The 19,436-nt window shown below is 40.0% G+C and overlaps 2 protein-coding genes across 6 annotated transcripts; one reads left to right on the top strand and one right to left on the bottom strand.

The window, feature by feature from the left end:
- Positions 1-7: 7 nt before the first annotated feature.
- On the top strand, positions 8-12,342 carry dio1 (iodothyronine deiodinase 1). Its single transcript, XM_078218282.1, has 4 exons — positions 8-345; positions 3,632-3,775; positions 5,613-5,812; positions 8,358-12,342. Exons 1-4 carry the CDS (start codon positions 15-17, stop codon positions 8,421-8,423), a joined length of 741 nt encoding a protein of 246 aa, XP_078074408.1. The 5' UTR covers positions 8-14; the 3' UTR covers positions 8,424-12,342.
- Positions 12,343-12,679: 337 nt separating this feature from the next.
- Positions 12,680-19,401, bottom strand: hspb11 (heat shock protein, alpha-crystallin-related, b11). 5 transcript variants are annotated; one of them, XM_078218283.1, is made up of 5 exons: positions 19,226-19,401; positions 14,548-14,654; positions 13,685-13,753; positions 13,527-13,570; positions 12,680-12,927 (listed from the first exon to the last, which is right to left on the bottom strand). In XM_078218283.1, the coding sequence occupies exons 1-5, from the start codon at positions 19,318-19,320 to the stop codon at positions 12,820-12,822; spliced, it is 423 nt and encodes a 140-aa protein (XP_078074409.1). In that variant the 5' UTR covers positions 19,321-19,401; the 3' UTR covers positions 12,680-12,819. The 5 variants fall into 5 exon arrangements, with proteins under 5 accessions (XP_078074409.1, XP_078074410.1, XP_078074411.1 ...); XM_078218284.1 differs by having other exon boundaries at positions 12,680-12,924; XM_078218285.1 differs by having other exon boundaries at positions 14,548-14,810; positions 19,226-19,368.
- Positions 19,402-19,436: the final 35 nt, after the last annotated feature.

The raw sequence follows: 19,436 nt of genomic DNA, 5'->3' as shown, positions 1-19,436 counted from the left end.
AGTGCTGTGTGGAGATGGGGAAGCTGCTGGTTTATGTGGAGACACTGATCCTGGTGCTGGCCGCCTGTCTGCACACAGCAGCCGGCAAAATCCTGCACCTCCTCTTTCCCGGAACGGTGAAGAAGTTCATGCTGAAAGCGGGCCTGAAAACCACCATGACGCTAAATCCAAAGTTCAAATATGAAGACTGGGGGCCAACGTTCTTCAGTTTGCGCTTTCTCGGTTCCGTGGTTCGCAACCTAATCCAAAACTGTGGAGATGAAGCGTTTCAGGGGTCGTCTGCTCCCAATACCCGGGTCGTCGATTTGGAGAATAAAGAACATAAAATACTTGATTTTGTGAAAGGTATGTTCTAACCTTAGCATTAAAAGGTAGATAACAAGTAGAAACTTTTCTGACAATAGTAACGTGGTTTGGACTCCCACCAAAGTCATTTAATTTAACCCATTTGCAGTTTTAAAATGTAGCTGGATTCCTGGATGGTAAATGCATAACCTGGTTGGTAAATGCATAACCTGGTTATGGGAATGAATCTGAAAGGTGCTGGGGTAAATTTATACTGAGTTAGTGAGGCAGTACACTGCCCGTTACAAATAAATCATATTGGACTCGAAACGTTAACTCTGATTCTCTCTCCAAAGGTCTGGCAAACCTTGAGGCTTTCAAGAACTTTCTGGTTTTATTTGAATGTTCTCAACGATGTTAAAATTAAGGAAAGCATTCAGTTTTGTGTGGACTTGACAGAAATAACTTATGTAAGTGGGCCCCTCCCCCTACCACCTTTATCTTGTGCAACAAAGTGCAGCTGCTCTTGAGGAAACCTCCAATCATTTTAAAAGAATGCAAATACGCCCACAATAGGCTGTAACAGTTGGACTGCATTTCACTGGCGTTGAGCGATCAAGCATGCAATACTAGATACTGGTATTGTACTCAAAACTTGCCCATATTCTGATGGCCACCTTTGTGGAGAGCTGCATCAAGCTGTGGATAGACTTGGGTGCACAAAGATAAAGGGGAGCAGCACAGCGGGCTGGGATACTCAAGCGGAGGCCATTTAGCAGACTTCCCACTGGGTGCCATGGTCTCCATGAGTCTCCGGGCGCAGTTTTTCCAGCATGGTCAGTTCAATGCCAGAAGTCTCCGGGCCTGCTAGCCTCTCCCCGACTATGGCCACGGCTGCAGGAGAGGGGCAGCAATCGGACTATGGGGCTGGCCAGCGATTAGGAGGCCGGCGGTGCAGGGCTACCACATATGCGGCGACCTTGGCACTGACAGATCGGCACATGCCCAGTGGCCCGCTCGACGCTGTGCTACTGGCCTCTCCAGTGGGAATAGGCCCCACCCACTGATTTTTCACGTGATTTGTGTTAGTGCATTCTGCAGTGCATAGAGTGCGGGAGATTCATTTTGAAAATACCGCTTGAAAAAACCAGCAGGATTTACTCCAGCTTTTACACAAATTTGACATGTAGAATTTTTTTGGGAGAATCCCAGCCCAAGTGTCACTACGTGCTGAGGTTTTATCTGTCCCTGGTGTTGCAAACGATAGGTCTAACCACATTGCCGTACAATATTCTATTCAGTTTTGTGGCACCCTACCCGGACCTTATGGAAAGGCTAATACAGAAAAATGCCTTTGACCGCAAATAATGTTCTGTATGTAATGCCTTTGAAACCCTGCAGGAAAAGGAGATGGTGGATCCAGTCAGATGGTTCCCCGAACAAACTTCCAAAGTAATTTGGCAAAATGCCTCATTGCCAAAACTTTCAAATTGGTAACAAAGCATAGCTTGGCTGATGAGATGAACCTTCCCCAGTCAAATCCTGGAGCCTCATCCCATCTGCATTTGCTCTACAGGCTGTTGCAGTGTGGAAGAAACTATTGTTCAACTTCTGGAATATGCATTTGCAAAACAGGTCTAGAAAAATGTGCAGCAGTTTTTGTTGACGTTCATCACAAGTAGCTCTGTAATGCAGTACGGGCTCTTCTGAGGGACACACACTGAACTGAACATCAACTTTGGCTGGAGGACCATAAACGTAATGAAAGACTCTCTTTGGTCTCCCAGAAACCTGTTGGTCTTCTAGTGCGAAGAGCTATTGATGTCCAGGTGTCGCAGACTGGCACATTCCAAGGTCCAGGAGTACATCCTGAGGCACGCTCTAAAGTTTTGGATAGCTGTTACAAAGGTGCAATGGGGAAAAGCCACTTTCTAAGACCCTCCCAGCATAGTACAATGAGGAGCCGGAATTTGTAGAAAACCCTTTTAATTGTATACAAAAGCAAAATATGGTGGATGCTGGAAACCTGATATAAAACAAAAAATGTTATAAATACTCAGCAGATCAGGCAGCATCCATGAAGAGAAGCAGAGTTGTTTCAGATCAATGACATTTATCATGTATTCTTGGTGCAGCTGCGCACAAAGGTAGCCATCAGGATACAGATAATATTGGGTACTTTTTTCCTCCCTTCAGACATTTGACATTGTGTTCATACAGACATGGTCCATTTTCAATCTTCAGATGACTGAAATTACCACTTTGTGAAGAATGGGGTCCGGACCAGACCTACAGCAACACCAGGAGCAACTTGCACCTGACAACCAGGTTCTTATGAGCAAAGGAGAGAGAGCATCACTCTCACATGCTCAGAAGGACAGTTAACATATAACAGATGGATAGCTCCCCTAATCAGTAAATGCATTATGGTATAAAGTCTTACCCAACGGAATATCCCACAATGTCATGCACTTCTTTGTCAAGATAACATAAAGCTATTTATTTCATTCAAATAGTTTGTTTCATTATGGAGAAGTTACTGTTTTAGTTTTTTTGGCTTTGTTTTGAATATACATATATTCTTGTGTTCATAGAATCATACAGCACCTAAAGAGGACATTTTACTCTTTGAAAGAGCTATCCAATTAGTCGTACTCCCCTGCTCTTTCCCTATACAGTTTTTTATATACATTATATTGGCCTTAAAATTACTAATGAATCTATCCTTTCAGGCAATGCATTCCCAATCGAGGTAACTTGTTGCAGAAGAAAGAAATTTTACCTTCCCTTGTTGTTCCTTTGCCAAATATTGTAATTCATGGTGACAAAATTCCTTAAAGAGAAAGATCCCTTTTATTCTTCAGTTTCAGTGTCACGTATGTGGGATTTGGTGTGGTAGGTAATGTATATTTAAGAGGTGTATGTAATCTGCACTAACTCATCATTATACAGCATTTTCGATGTCATTCGATAGTTACAAACTTTCCTTATTCTTCTACAATTATTTATAATAGCTTTTTATGTTGAGGTAAAAAAAATGGTAATATGCAAGCAGAGAAGTTGGAGCATAATTTAACAAAAGTAAATGCTGATGCTTATCTATTTTTCCCTGGTAAATTTGAGTTTATTTTGCCCCTCTTGGTTGGTCATTTCACTGCGCGTTGCCTTGTATGGTAATCTATTGCATAAGTAAACTTCAGTACATTCTTATCCAAACTGATATTATCTCTGTTTAGCATACCTCAGCAACTTTTCTGTTGCCACAGCCTTGAACACTGTAGCTGACTGTTAATTATCTCTATCTTGTACATCAACACCCATGGAATGACTTTTTTTTTCTTTCCAGAAAATAGGCCACTGGTGTTGAACTTTGGAAGCTGCTCCTGACCCCCGTTTCTTTTCAAGTTTGCTGAGTTCAAGCAGCTTGTCAAAGATTTTTCCTCCGTAGCTGATTTCCTCATTGTCTACATTCAGGAAGCTCATGCCACAGGTACAAAAAGATTCCCAGCAAAAAAAAAAGCCTTTTTGAATTTGCTTATATTCATTGAACTGTTTTAAAACTGTATCATCCATGTTTACTGAAGACTGAGTGGTAAATGCTTTGCTCAATATGCTGAGTTTATGTATCCCAGGTTTCATCCCCAACCTGCTGGCAAGCTGATCCTAGCTGAAACTGGTAGTGCCAGTCAGTTAGCTAAGGAGAGAAATCCTCCAGAATTCCCCTACTGATCAATAGCTGATGAACCAAGTTGGAAACTGCAAATATGTATTGATGTTAGATGAATATACAATTAGCTGTGATTGGTGTCATGGTCAAATACCTCATGAACACTTACTGTTTAGGCAGTCACAAAGGAATGTTATTTGGGGACAATGCCAGAGGGCTGCTGCCAACTAAGAAACCGCGAGCATTTGTCTTGGAGAGAGAAAACTAGGGTGTGTAACAGGGAAGAGATTTCATCCTTTTTGTCTACTATAATAGTAGTAATTGCTATAGATATGTTTTTTATGTTTAAGGGAACGGTTTTAAAGTTTTTTTTTGGATAGGTAATTGGTATGTCTGGAAGGAATACAGCCCAGATGCTGGAAAGCAGGATAATTACTTATTTTAGCCATGTAGTGTTTACTTAGGAGAGAACTAATGGACTCTTGTTTACCAAAAAAAGTCCTCTGGGGTTTTTGATTAAAGGAATTGAAGGTAAGTTTGGGCATGCAATGTCATGTGATACTATGGTTAATGGGAGGAGCTGGGTATTGCAGAGAAAAAAAAACAGCTTTTCAGTTCTGATTGGGGTTAGTTTAAAGACAGTGGTCAGTAAGCTGCTCTCGCCACAAAACTTCTCTGAAAGCTTCAAGGCTGTTTACCCTCATAGCAAATATATTTATGGGTGCTAACTATTTAAAGTGGTTTTGAGTCTAAGAAGAATGTTGCTTATTTGGAACTGAAACAGTGATACGTTAGAAATTAGAGTTGTGTATTTTCATGTTTATTTTTTTCGACGGGTAATAGTTAAGCTGCTTCATTTGTTAGAGTGAAAGTTAAACTGTTATTAAATTTTGTTTTACTATAAAAATCTGTAATTTGTTAGCGGAATTACTCCTAGAGTGAAGCATCCTGTTCTCACATTTATGCCAAAAATAGAAGAACTGTTGGAGTCTAGTCTGGCTTCCTAATGAAATGTAATTTGGGATCCAGGTCCAGGGCCCTAACATTACATTATTACTTCAGTGAAGTTCTTCCTTCTCAGTATTGAAATCAAAACTGTATTCCCCCTTTTAGTTATATAAAGCTTTTAATGAATGAATGGGTCTAGCTGATGCCCACTCTTGATTAGTTAGCAGTCACCCCTTTACGGAAGTGCTTATGCATGGAAACAACAGAAGACAAAATTCGATTCAGCTGTAGTATACTCCATAGTTAGCTTGTCGTGGCTCACAAATAAGTAACAGACTAGATGTTTCAAGTGTGGCTGCTACTGAAGGAACTATATTCTAGTGAGAGTTTGTCCTTTTATGAGGGGAAGAAATATAAAACAAAGTTGCCTCCCCACCTGCTGCTTTGTTTGCTTTATCCACTCTCTCTCCTGCACCCACCAATCCTGGTGGTGTCCAGTAAAATATTTAGGTTTCCTATCGGATTAAATATCACCTGTTATGCTTTCTTCCTTACATAAATAACATTTGAGTATTTTGGTTTGTCGCGTTTGACTAGTTCTACTCACTCCCAAGTTAAGAAATCCCAGTTTTCCATCTCATCTACAACAAAATGACATGGTTATGGTGCAATCTTTTCAATAATTGCTCAGTTTTGTTGCTATTTATCCCAGATGGCTGGGCCTTCAGAAACAACGTGGATATCAAACAACACAAAACATTAAGTGACCGTTTCGACGCAGCAAGGCTATTGCTAAATGAGGAATCTTCCTGTCCAGTGGTAGTGGATACTATGGATGATGTGACTACTGCCAAATATGCAGCTATGCCAGAAAGATTATACGTGGTGCTCAATGACAAAATAATTTACAAGGTAACAGTATTATGACACTCATGATGAAACCAATGTCCATTTATTTAATGGTCTCACTACTAGATTTTGAGTTGATATTGTCTTTCTGCCCAAGCCATGGAGCACGGAATAATGTATTTGATTTCTGGTCCCCTACATTTCCTGAAGAAGCTAATTCATACTAGGTTACAATTCCATACATGTCAGTGGCCCTCTAAAGCTGCTATAATTGTACAATTGTACTTCGGGCCTATATGTTGCCTTGCTACATTCCATCGCTTTTTAAAGAGTAAAAGCAGAAATATGCTCTCAACAAAGAAAAATACAGCACAGAAACAGGCCCTTTGGCCCTCCAAGCCTGCACCAATCATGATGCCTGCCTAAACTAAAACTGTATGCACTTAAGAGTCCCTTTCCTTCTATTCATGTATTCATCTAGTTGCCCCTTAAATGCCACTATCGTACCTGCTCCCACCACCTACCCGGGTAGCGCGTTCTCGACATTCACCATCCTCTGTGTAAAAAAAAAAAACTTGCCTCGCACATCTCCTAAACTTTTCCCCACGCACCTTAAACCTATGTCCCCTAGTACTTGACTTTTCTACCTTAGGAAAGAGCATCTGACTGTCCACTCTTTCCTTGCCACTCAATCTTGTAAACCTCTATCAGGTTACCCCTCAACCTCCATTGTTCCAGTGAGAACAAACCGAGTTTATCTAACCTCTCCTCATAGCTAATACCCTCCAGAACAGACAACATCCTGGTAAACCTCTTCTGTATCCTCTCCAAAGCATCCACATCCTTCTGGTAGTGTGGCGACCAGAATTGTACACGATATTCTAAATTAGGCCTAAGGTTCTGTACAGCTGCAGCACGACCTGCGAATTTTTATACTTGATGCCCCGACGGATGAAGGCAAGCATGCCGTATGCCCTCTTGACTACCTTATCCACCAGTGATCGATGGACATGTACGCCCAGATCTCTCTGCTTGTCAATACTCCTAAGTGTTCTACCATCTATTGTATAATTCCTACATGCATTGGACCTTCCAAAATGCATTATCTCATACTTGTCCAGATTAAACTCCATCTGCCATTTCTCCGCCCAAGTCTCAAACCGGTCTATGTTTTGCTGTATCCTCTGACAATCCTCTTCACTATCCGCAACTCCACCAATTTTTGTGTCGTCTGCGAACTTAGTAATCAGCCCAGTTTCCTCAAAATCATTTATAAATACTACAAATAACAAAGGTCCCAAAACTGATCCTTGTAGAACTCCACTAGTCACTGCCTTCCATTCAGAAAAGCACCCCTCTACTGCTACCCTCTGTCTTCTATGGCCAAGCCAGTACTTTTAATTATTTACAAAACTCACATGATTTAAACAAATAGCTGGGGACATGGCTACTCTTCACACCTATTGCTTGAATCAGGCATTAGCTGTTCAGACAAGCCTGAGTTAGATTACTGTAACCAATCAGAAGATGTACCAAACATCAGTGATGGTCACGAGGCCTGATGGGGATGTTGAGTCATGCAGATAAAAATTGTTGAAATAATTAGAAGAGGTGATCGATAAATTTATGGATCTAATTTTCTGAATTATTGAAACTTTTATTATGCTAGGAATGTTATTTTTGGAGGAATATATATTTGGAATTGGGTAGAATTTTGTTTTTGTGTTTGGCGAGAAAATTGAAATGTGGGGTAGATGTTTGTCTATTTGGTGAATATAGGAAGAAAGGGGGAAATATGACACTTATCCAGAAGTTAAAAAGAAAATTAGTTCAACAATAACAGCATTGATGACAGATTTGGGATGTAGGTTTTATCATAAACTTAGCATAAAAGCTGGTGTTTGATGTTCAATCACAAGTGCAGCAGTACAACCAGCCAGTTTAATAAAACAATAGACTTGGATGACAAAAGAATGCTGGGTGTTAAAGTCTCTCTAAAGAACTAGCTTATTGGCAGTATGTTGGTGTGGTTAGTGACATTCCTAAAATTAGCTGTGTACATTCAAAGTAAAATGTTCTGTATTAGGACTGATCATGTCATGTGTGCTGATGCTTCATCCTGAGCCATTTTCTTGGCCGTTTTTGTTCATGGTGATTTGCTATTGCCTTCCATCCCCATGGACAGGACAAGAAGACAGGGTCCCAAACCTACCTGAGCTGGAACAGAAATTAAACCCATGCTGTTAGCATTATGGTGAAATATATGCTAGAAATCTAGCCAATGAAGGTAACAAGCCCGCAACATTAGTATGGTGGTAATATACAAATAGAGTTTATACAAATTTTATCATGAAAGAAAACATGTAAACTTATCGAAACAGAAAACAGGGAGTATTTTATTTAGCATTGTGTACTGGAGATTTGTGAATGCAAATAGCACAATTTCATGATAAGATGATTAGGATAAGCTAGGTATTTATTCTGGAGAAGTATCTGTTCAGTCACAAACAAGGCAAGTCAATGACTCATCATCTTTGGCAGAGAGATTAAGAAACAAGGCATGATTAATTCAACCATATAACTAATTGTTTTAATTTTTGTTTTTCAGGGTAAAAGGGGACCTTGGGGATATAAACCAGAAGAAGTACGAGCAATTTTACAAAACTTAAGTTAAACCACTAGATGGCAGAACAACTACTACCAGGAAACACTGATGTGATTTTTGAGAGGGCTTTCAGAGACACTCTCTTGAATAAAAGGAAATGATAAAATATATAAAACCAAATTAACAAAGATTTCTTTTCCAAATTGTTCATGATTTTCCCAGCTTTAAATTGGTGACTGGGATTTGAAAATATCAATATGGAAAAAAAACCTGTCTTTTGGTTAATGCTCATTTTGTGTTTTCATACATACAAATATTGTAATAAGTCATTAAGATTTAGCCTGTGAAAGCTAAGATGGTAAATTCCAAGTGGGGGGCATGGTGGGGAGTTGCTGCAAGGTGTGTAAGAAACATTCTTGGGACATGAACAGTTTACACTCAATGTTCAGCACTGACAATACTAATAAAATCCAAGGAAAAACAGGCACATTATTCCAAAATGAGCAAGGTTCATTTATGCCTCAAAGTTCCAGCCCTTGCTCAATACTTAAAGTCAACTGGAAGATTTAAGAACATAAGAAATAGGAGTAGGCCATCTAGCCCCTTGAGCCTGCTCCGCCATTCAATAAGATCATTGCTGATCTGATAGTGGGTTCAGTTCCACTTACCCGCCCGCTCCCCTCTGTGACTTAAACACATTTAACGAGGTAGCCTCTACTGCTTCATTGGGCAGAGAGTTCCAAAGATTCACTACCCTCTGGGAGAAGAAGTTCCTCCTCAACTCTGTTCTAAATTGACTCCCCCATATTTTGAGGCTATGCCTTGTTTCCATTGTAAGTGGAAATAACCTCGCTGCTTCTACCCTGTCTCGCCTCTTATCTTATATGTCTCTATAAGATCTCCCCTTAACCTTCTAAACTCCAAAGAGTACAGGCCCAGTCTACTCAATCTCTCCTCATAAGCTAACCCCCTCCTCTCTGGAATCAACCTGGTGAACCTTCTCTGTACCCCCTCCAAAGCTAATATATCCTTTCTTAAATAAGGGGACCAAAATTGTACACAGTACTCTAGGTGCAGCCTCACCAGTACCCTGTACAGTTGCAGCATGACCTCCCTGCTTTTATACTCCATCCCTCTTGCGACAAAGGCCAACATTCCATTTGCCTTCTTGATTACCTGCTGCACCTGCAAACTGAGTTTTTGTGATTCATGCACAAGGACCCCCAGGTCCCTCTGCACAATAGCATGTTGTAATTTTTCACCGTTTAAATAATAGTCCATTTTACTATTATTCCTTCCAAAATGGATAGCTTCACATTTACCAACGTTATACTCCATCTGCCAGATCCTTGCCCACTCACTTAGCTGATCCAAATCTCTCTGCAGACTCTGTGTCCTCCACACAATTTGCTTTCCCACTCAATCTTTGTGTCATCCGCAAACTTTGTTACCCTACACTCGGTCCCCTCCTCCAGATCGTTTATGTATATGGTAAATAGTTGAGGCCTCAGCACCAATCCCTGCGGCACGCCACTAGTCACTGATTTCCAACTCTCTGCTTTCTGTTAGATAGCCAATCCTCAATCCATGCTAACACTTTACCCCCAACTCCGTGTACCTTTATCTTATGCAGCAACCTTTTGTGAGGCACCTTATCGAATGCCTTCTGGAAATCTAAATACACCACATCCACCGGTTCCCCTCTGTCAACCGCACTCGTTATATCCTCAAAAAAAATTTAAAAGTGGTATTCTGGCCCTTGCGTAATCTGAGACATAATGTGTACTCTGTTCCATAATCTGTACCCCTTGCCTCTGTTCCATTTTCCCTAGTCAGGCTAGTCAAAATTGAGAAGATTTTTGTTGTAGAAGTGCACATAGCAAACATACAAATGGCAATGGAAATATGGTTCCATTTTTATACTGAAATTATTTCACATTTACAAGTAAATCAGGGAAGATTTGAAAATTGAGAAATGTCCACTTGCATTATTTTCAGAATCATGTAACATATCCATTCCACATTCGGGAAAATATATTATGAAAATCAATAATCTTAGTTATGATTTCTGTACAGTTTCTTCAATTAACTTTGTGACAAAATGAGTTGTGAACTTTAGTCTATATACAGTGTGATTTCCTAACTCATCCAATTGTTCAAAAACCTTTTTTCTAAGATATAATATTTCTATGATTTTTCTGTCTGAGTTCAATTAAACAGACCAAAAAATAAGCTAAGTGCTGGAATAGGCTTTTGAATCCTTTAAAGAACAAAAGTTTAAAAAGTCCCCCAAAAAATTCAAATCATGAAGGACTCAAAATTTAAATAAATAATGAAAACAGCATTCAAAGAATCAGTGAATTTGACAAATCCTGTGAAAGTCAAAAAGCAACAAAAATTTAAAATTACAGCTGAAGTTAATACTGGAAAATATAATTCAATGATCCTACTTGCTTGAATTGCTGCAGCTTTTTGTTGTCTGACAAGATACAAGTCCAACTGAATTGCTGAAATACAACAACTGTCAGAAAGGATTAAAAGATTTCTGTGACAAGGAATTAAACAAGGTGAACAAATTAGGAAAGGCAATTATATTTATTAGCAAATCCCTCTTCAGACATGGCTGAGTGCTCACCTTCAATTTTCCTTTAGCCACTGAAGTAAACTTTTGTAATATCACCAATCTTGCCCTGGAGAAGTGTTGCCTGTTACACTAACAGTATTAATAATTGTGGAGCAACTGCTATCTCCAATATCTAGCCCAGTGGTTTAGAGGCACACCTCTAAAATTTAAAGTTTATTTTATTAGTGTCACAAGTAGGCTTACATTAACACTGCAATGAAGTTACTGTGAAAATCCATACTACTGTATTAAAAAAAAATTGAGGCATATTTTGTCGTCTTCCCTTACTGGGAACTTCATTTTTAACTTCTCCCTGTCCCTCTCGTGGCACATGGCAGGCACTGCTCCCTCACAGCGCTAGGGACCTGGATTTGATTCTGGCCTCGGGTGACGAGTTTACACTTTCTCCCCGTGTCTGTTTGTGTTTCTTCTGGATGCTCTGATTTCTTCCCACAGTTCAAAGATGTGTAGGTTAGGGTGATTAGCCATGGTAAATGCACAGAGTTATAGAACATAGAAAAAATACAGCACAAACAGGCCCTTCGGCCCACAAGTTGCGTCGGTCATGTCCCTACCTACCTAGGCTTATATATAGGCTCATGGGGATAAGGCGGAGGGGACAGCCTAGCAGGAGTGCTATTTCGGGAGTTGGTGTGGACTTGATGGACCAAATGGCCGCTTTCTGCGCTGTAGGGGTCCTAGGTTTTCCCAGGGTTTTGCGCAGAGTTTTTGCTTTTTTTGTGCAGGCACATGGGATCTTTGTCTTCAGCTCCAAGTCCCGTTAGTCATGTGCATGGGCCTGACCAACCTAAAAATCTAAACCACATCACGTGGTTCTTTCCCAGCTGGCGCATGATTGTCAGGTCTTGGATGTACCAACCACAGAGCTGAAGATGAAGGTTACTTTTAGTTCGATTACATGAATTTTGAATCATTTTGCATCTTTATTTTCATGGCACACTGGTTGGGAACCACTGATCTAGCCCTCCCTTCTAAAAAAGTAAGACAAGCATTTGTAGGATTTGTTTTTTAAAAATCCTGAACAAAGTAAATTACTTCTTGTTAGAGTGTCGATACTTCAGGTCGTACTTTTTAACTTTCCAGCAGTAAGAACTGATCATTTAAAATTTATTAACTTTAAGCTTTGTCAAAACCTATACGTTATAAAATAAGACCAATCATTGCAAGAACAATGATTTTAGCTATATTGTTTATGAAGCTCGCAGCCCAAACCAAAGAAAGCTGTGGCTTGATGTTCTGAAATGTAGCTAAGAGCATGTAAATCAACGACATGAAGTTTTAGATTCTGTACTATTAAATAATTACTAAAGTGTTTTGAGTGTTTTCATTGTATTAAGTGGAAAAGACAATTTATCATTAGGGGAGTGGAATATTTATGCGACATTTAATACCCCAAACTGTTTTAAGTATAAAACTAATTCATAGCTGTAAGCAAAATTGAAATTAATGTCTTCAATTCAGAAGCTTAACTATGGGTTGAAAGTTCAATATGGTGACCAATAAGCAAAGTCCATGGACTGGCAGAATGAGGTGAAGCAGTGGAAAGTAAGAAAGTGCAAAACAATCATGTACCAGAGAAAGGCCCTCCAAGTGCAAGATAGAGATCTTGCACTAGTTGTGAGGACTATTCGGATGTTGATCAAAGATATTTTGAGGGAATTACTAAAGATGACTAATGCAGTGTAGCAAAACAAAAAGAATTTATTCATATGAATCAATAATTATGCTTTGTAACAAATACTGCCAAAATATTTATACTAGTAACATTGTGCAGCCTCAGTGTTTGAAAATCTTGTTCTTCAACAGTTGTGCTGCATTGACTCAAGTGCTTTCCTCTGTACCTTCCACTGTAACCTTGTGCACTGACACAAAGTGATCAAAACCAGATTTTATAACAAATCGTAGATGTGTAGCACTGATTCCATCCTGCTGCATAAGAAATATACTTATTAATTCACATTCCTTTTTAAAACATTACATCATTCCATTAGCTTAGTTGTTGAGATGCTGCCAAACGCATTACAAAGCCACATAGACCAAAAGGTTCCAGGTTTGATTCCTGTTCTGTGCTCAGATCATTGGATGTAATGAAACAGAGGGACACTACAATTGGCTTTGATGTTTGAGTTTCTGGTCAATCCTTATGTATGAATAATGCCTAGCTAGGTACGGCAAGCTGATGGTGGCCAGAAAGATAAAACCTATGCGAAGAGGTGAGGATAAAAATCTAATTTGATTTTGTAGAATTAATGAAATGGCATTATTTCTGTTATATATAATGCACAAGTCACAACATTTTCTTATAAGTAAATCACATTTATCAGTATTTAAGATACACAGGATTACATATTACACATTTTCCACCATGGGAAGGTAACAGGCCTTTTGCTGCAATAGTGCTATAGAGATCAAGAACTTCAGTGGCATGCAGGAAATCAAACAGTTCACGAATCACTGGTGAGTTACCTACCTATAATCATTTTGTATAAAGTAGTATATGATCGGTTTTGGAAGGTATATGTACTTACTGTAAATTCCTCCATTTGAAGTTGTTCCTCAGAGTGCTCAAGTTCTGGTATAAAAAACAGCACCACAAGATGAAAATCACCAAATAAACTGGAACAGAACAATTCTTTTCCACAGTAATCCTTAAGATTTCATTAAAATGTCTGTTGAATACACTTACCACTATTAGTTAAAGGTTCAAAATCTACTGGATCTCTGGCAACACTTTTCTCAATACTCAGGCTGTGCACTGGAACAATGAAATAGAAACATGTTATTATTAAAAGATATGAATACCAAGGTCTTGTTCTAATCAACATTAACAAAATATGTACACAGAACTGTGTACAGTTCTGGTCACCCTATTATAGAAAGGATATTATTAAATTAGAAAGAGTGCAGAAAAGATTTACTAGGATGCTACTGGGACTTGATGGTTTGAGTTATAAGGAAAGGCCGGATAGACTGGGACTTTTTTCTCAGGTGTGTAGGAGACTTGGGGTGATCTTATAGAGGTCTATAAAATGATGAGGGGTATAGATCAGCTAGATAGTCAACATCTTTTCCCAAAGGTAGGGGAGTCTAAAACTAGAGGACATTGATTTAAGATAAGAGGGGAGAGATGCAATAGGGTCCAGAGGGGCAATCTTTTCACACATGGGGTGATGAGTGCCTGAAACAAGCTGCCAGAGGTAGTAATAGAGGCGGGTACAATTTTGTCTTTTAAATGGGTATAGAGGGATATGGGCCAAACGCGGGCAATTGGGACTAGCTTAAGGGTTTAAAAAAGGGGCGGCATGGACAAGTTGGGCCGAATGATCTGTTTCATGCTGTAGAACCTCTGACTCTAAGATGACTATATGTTTATTCATGCTTTTATGCTGAATGTATATCTATATTAATACACTCCTCACTCAAGACTCAATGTTTACACACAAAACCTGAATTGTTCATTGCATTCTATTTTACACACATACAGAACAAGGTAAAACAGGCCATTCATCACATTCCTAGTCTACCAGTGATAAACAGTAAAGATCTTACCGTTATAACAGTGAATTTTCACAGTGCTAATTTTTATAAGATTAGCAAAACTTAGGATAAATTCTTGCGGGAACATTCCTGTCGTGATCCAAAATGTTTCAGTATTACTGTAAGGAGAAGTATGAGAGATCATAGATACTTCCATGACTTGCACTTTTTGATTTTGTAATTTTCATCCCTTTTTTCTGATCCATGTCTGATTAGTTTCACAGTAGCAGCCACCCGTCCATCCTTGTAGAGATAACCATTCTTCATGTCTGAGCCTAGACAGAAACAACTTGCATTTATCTAGCACCTTGAATGTGATAAACACCCCAAGACGGTAAATAGTTAGGAGGAGGAAAGGAAATCAGATTTTGCGTCAACTTCTGAGCTATGGTCTAGTAATTCTTTAGATACATTCCAATAAGAAAAAAAATCCAAAGGGAGGACCCACCATCTCTGGTTACCTAAAAAATGTTAAATATAGTATCAAACTTAAAGAAAAAGCATATAATTTCTCAAAGATGGGTGGTATTTCAGAAGATCGGAAAGAATATAAAAAACAGCAAAAAATGGTAAAAAGAATAATGAGGACAAAATTCGAGCACAACAGAAAGCTAGCTAGAAATAAAAAGACACAGTAAAAAGGGACCCAAATGTATGGTTGCTAATTTTGCTGTTGACACAAAGATAAGTAGGCAAGTAAGAGGTGAAGAGAACACAAGGAGGCTACAAAGAGATATAAATATGTTGAGTGGGAAAAGATCTGGTAAATGGAGTATAATGTGGGAAAATGTGAAATTGTCCATTTTGGCAGGAAAATTAAGAAAGCATATTATCTAAGTGGTGAGAGATTGCAGAGGGATCTGGGTGCCCCACTGCATGAATTGTTAGGAGGTATAGCAAGTAATTAGGAAAGATAATAGAACATTGTTGTTTACTGCAAGGGGAATTGAATACAAAAGTAGGCAGGTTATGCTTAACTTACACAGGGCATTGGTGAGACCACATCTGGAGTACTGTGTACAGTATTTAAGGAAGGATGTAAATGCATTGGAAGCAGGTCAGAGATTTACTGGACTAATACCTGGAATGGACAAGTTGACTAAGGAGGAAAGGTCGGACAGTGGCTCCTATCCACTAGACAGCGACAGTTGGATAGTGGCTTCTATCCACTAGAATTTAGAAGCACAAGAGGTGACTTGATTAAAACATATAAGATCCTGAGGGGTCTTGACAGGGTGTAAAGGATTTTTTTCCTCTTATGAGAAAATCTAGAACTAGGAGTCATTGTTTAAAAATAAGTGGTCAGCCATTTAAGACAGATAAGATTTTTTTTTCTGAAGGTTGTGAGCCTTTGAAAGTCTCTTCCTCAAAAAGTGGTGGAAGCAGAGCCTTTGAATATTTTCAAAGCAGAGATAGTGGATTTATAAGAAGGGAATGAAAGGTTATTGTGGATAGGTGGAAATGGTGAATTAATGCTACAATCAGATCAGCTATGATCTTAATGAATGGCAGAACAGACTTGAGGGGCTAAGAAGCCAAATACTTGCTCCTAATTCATACATTATTAGGCAAGGTTTCTCATATTTTTAATGTGGATGGTAATCTCTTTATTTACTCAGGGTAGTCAAGAGGATAGGTGCTAACCTGCATCCAACTTTGTATTAATATCATTCCGGAACACCAGAGAACAATGATTTGAGTTTCTTTCTTTGCTGACCTTCAGGCTGGCTTTCTGCTCTTGTCCAATCTGTAATGGTGAGGAAATACCAAGCTAGGGAAATTGGGGGAGTCATGTGCAAGTTGTCTGCTGGCAACCAGCATCAACAATATGATGGTGGTGGTGATGGTGGTGGAGTGGTGAGTGGGGGGTACTGGGGATGGACATGGATTTGGGGCTGGACGGAGTTTGCATATCTTTATCGACTCTCAGTTCAGTAATGCACCATTTTAAAATTCTTATTTTACATGTCAGTTGTGGCTAGGTTGGTAGCACTCTCACCTCGAGTCACAAGGTTCTGAATTCAAGTCCAATCCAGGACTTGAGCACTGAAGCCAAGGTCCTGTCCTATGGACATAAAGATCTCAGGTAGACATAAAGACTCCATGGTTCTATCTCAAAAAGCAGAGGAATTATCCACAATGTCCTGGCCAACATTCATCCCTCAGTCAATACAACAAAATAGATAATCTGGTCATTATTACACTGTGGTTTGTGGGAGCTAGCTGTGCATAAAATTGGCTGCTGTGTCTCCTGCGTTACAACAATCATTGCACTTCAAAAGGATTTCAATGGCTGTAAAACACTTGAAGACATCTGGTGACTGAAAAATGCTATATAAATGCAAGCCTTTATCACTGGCCTGTATTTTACAATCAGTGGCAAAGCAAGGGTGCTCACTGCTGATCATGAAGAGTCTTGCTAAGAGAACTAGCCATTTTTCTGTGAGAATTTCATCTCTTATCACTGTACAGTGGAACTGCAACTGATTGGACATTTCAAGCCTGGAGCTGGAGTGATATAATCAGGCCGTCCTAGCAGGGAATCACATTAAAGATTTTTCAGACATCCAACTAAGGAACAAAAAGCAGTGTAATGAAATCATTTCAAAAAAAATTAATTTAAAAAATTACTTCAAAAAACCCAGATACACATGACTGAACAAGGTGTAACTTATAATGGGCTTTCTAACAGTGACCAGGGGGGTGGTGGGGGGAGGGGTGGGAATGGTGTCCAGACTAGAGGTCATTGTTTGAGGATAAGGAGGATAAACCATTTAGGTCTGAGGTGAGGAGAAATTTCTTCGTCCAGAGAGTGGTGAATCTGTGGAATTCACTACCAGAGAAAGTAATTGAGGCCAAAACATTGTGTGATTTCAAGAAGAAATTAGATATAGTTCTTTGGACTAAAGGGATCAAGGAATATGGTGGGGGAGGGGGGGCGGTGGGTGGGGGGAAAAGAGGGATCAGGATATTGAATTTGATGATCAGCCATGATCAAAATAAATGGCGGAGCAGACTCAAAAGGCCAAGCAGCCTACTCCTCTTCTATTTTCTGTGTTTATATGACATGGAAAAATTGAAATTTTCACTGATTTCAATGATTGGTAGTTCTGGGTGGGTAGAGGCCACAGCACATGTGTGGTAGCAGTGCCCTGAATGACAGACCATAGCTTCAGGCTTGTATTACGTCCAAAAGTTGCAGTTAGTTTCAGATGGATAATGACAGAGAACATTGGCAGTTCACTGCAAAAATGTGGGTAATGATTTCCATGGTCTCACCCTTCCACATCTGTAATCTTCTCCAGCACCACACGAGGATACCTGCATTTGTCTAATTCCAGCCTTTTGACTGTCACTGATTTTTGTGCCATCAGCTGTCAAAGGCTCTAATCCCTGGAATTCCATTCCTAATTCTCCTTTAATAAACTCCATAAAATCTACCTGTTTTACAGAGATTCTGGCCATCTGCTATAATTTTCTCATGTAACTAAGTGTCAAGTTTTGTTTTATAATGCTCTTGTGGTTCACCTTGCTATGTTTTAAGACCATAAGAAATAGGAACAGGAGAAAGATGTTTGGCCACATGAGTCTGCTCCGCCATTCAATAGGATCATGGCTCATTCCTTATGTCCATTTTCCCGCCTTTTCTCCGTAACCTTTGATTCCCTTACTGATCAAAAACCTACCATAGCCTTAAATATACACAAGGACTCTGCCCCCAAAACTGTCTAAAGTTTATTTATTAGTCACAAATAAGGCTTACCTTAACATTGCAATGAAGTTACTGAAATTCCCCTTGTTTGTGACGAGATGTTATAAAGACTCACAACCCTCAGAAAAGAAATTCCTCCTCATCTCAGTCTTAAATTGATGCCCTTTTATTCTGAGACTATGCCCTTTGGTCCTAGAATCTCCCATGAGGGGAAACATGCTCTCAGCATTTACCCTGTTAAGACCCTTAAGAATCCTGTGTGTCAATGAAATCACCTCTCATTCTTAGAATCCCTACAGTACAGAAGGAGGCCATTCAGCCGATCGAGCCTGCACCAGCAACAATCCCACCCAGTCCCTATCCCCACCCCCCATGTATTTACCCTGCTAATCTCCCTGACACTAAGGGGCAATTCATCATGGCCAATCCACTGAACCCGCACATCTTTGGAACGTGGGAGGAAATCAGAGCGCCCGGAGGAAACCCATGCAGACACGGGGAGAATGTGCAAACTCCACACAGTCACCCAAGGAAGCTGTAATTGAACCTGGGTCGCTGGTGCTGTGTGAGGCAGCAGCGCTAACCCATTGTGCTACCGTGCCACAAATTTCTGCTAAATTCCAATGAGTGCCAACCTGCTTATCTTTTCCTCATAAGACGAACCCTCCATACCAGGAATCATCCTAGTGAACCTTCTCTGAACTGCCTCTAATGAAATATCTTTCTTTAAATAAGGGGACCAAAACTGCTCAGTGTTCCAGATGTGGTCTCATCAGTACCCTACGCAGTTGCAGCAAAAAACTTCCCTACTCTTATACTCCAACTCCCTTGAAATAAGGACCAATACGCCATTATCTTTCCTGATTACCTGCTGCACCTGTGTGCTATGCTAAAGGCGCTATCTGAATACAAGTTGTTGCTGTTATCTGGAGTGAAGGGACCCGTCAGCCGGGTGAAGGGCCTGTCCCAGACCCTCACCCGTCGATGATGTTCTCCGGCGGATGTTTCTCATCTCCAGACGCCGCCAACACCACCTGCGTCCCCGCGGCCGTCAAACCAAAATCCCGCTTCATGTCGGCCTCCCCCGGTTACCACAACAACCGGCTCCTTCCGTTCTTACCCATAACCCCTCTCCTTCCCCCTTCATGTTCCATGTAGACTTCCGGTCCTTTCCATAACCGCTCCCCCC

Source organism: Mustelus asterias, chromosome 8 (genome assembly GCF_964213995.1).
Source record: "Mustelus asterias chromosome 8, sMusAst1.hap1.1, whole genome shotgun sequence".
Lineage (NCBI taxonomy): Eukaryota > Metazoa > Chordata > Chondrichthyes > Carcharhiniformes > Triakidae > Mustelus > Mustelus asterias.
Note: the sequence above shows the minus strand (reverse complement) of the source record. Positions and strands in the feature narration are given on the sequence as shown.

Bases quoted from the DNA above. Each gene is read 5' to 3' on its own strand.
- hspb11 (XM_078218283.1), bottom strand. From the start codon at position 19,320: ATGAAGCGGGATTTTGGTTTGACGGCCGCGGGGACGCAGGTGGTGTTG. The intron at 14,655-19,225 runs GTGAGGGTCTGG...TTCTCCTTACAG, and splicing joins CCGGAGAACATCATCGACGG to TAATACTGAAACATTTTGGA. The intron at 13,571-13,684 runs GTAAGTGTATTC...TTTTTATACCAG, and splicing joins TGAACCTTTAACTAATAGTG to AACTTGAGCACTCTGAGGAA.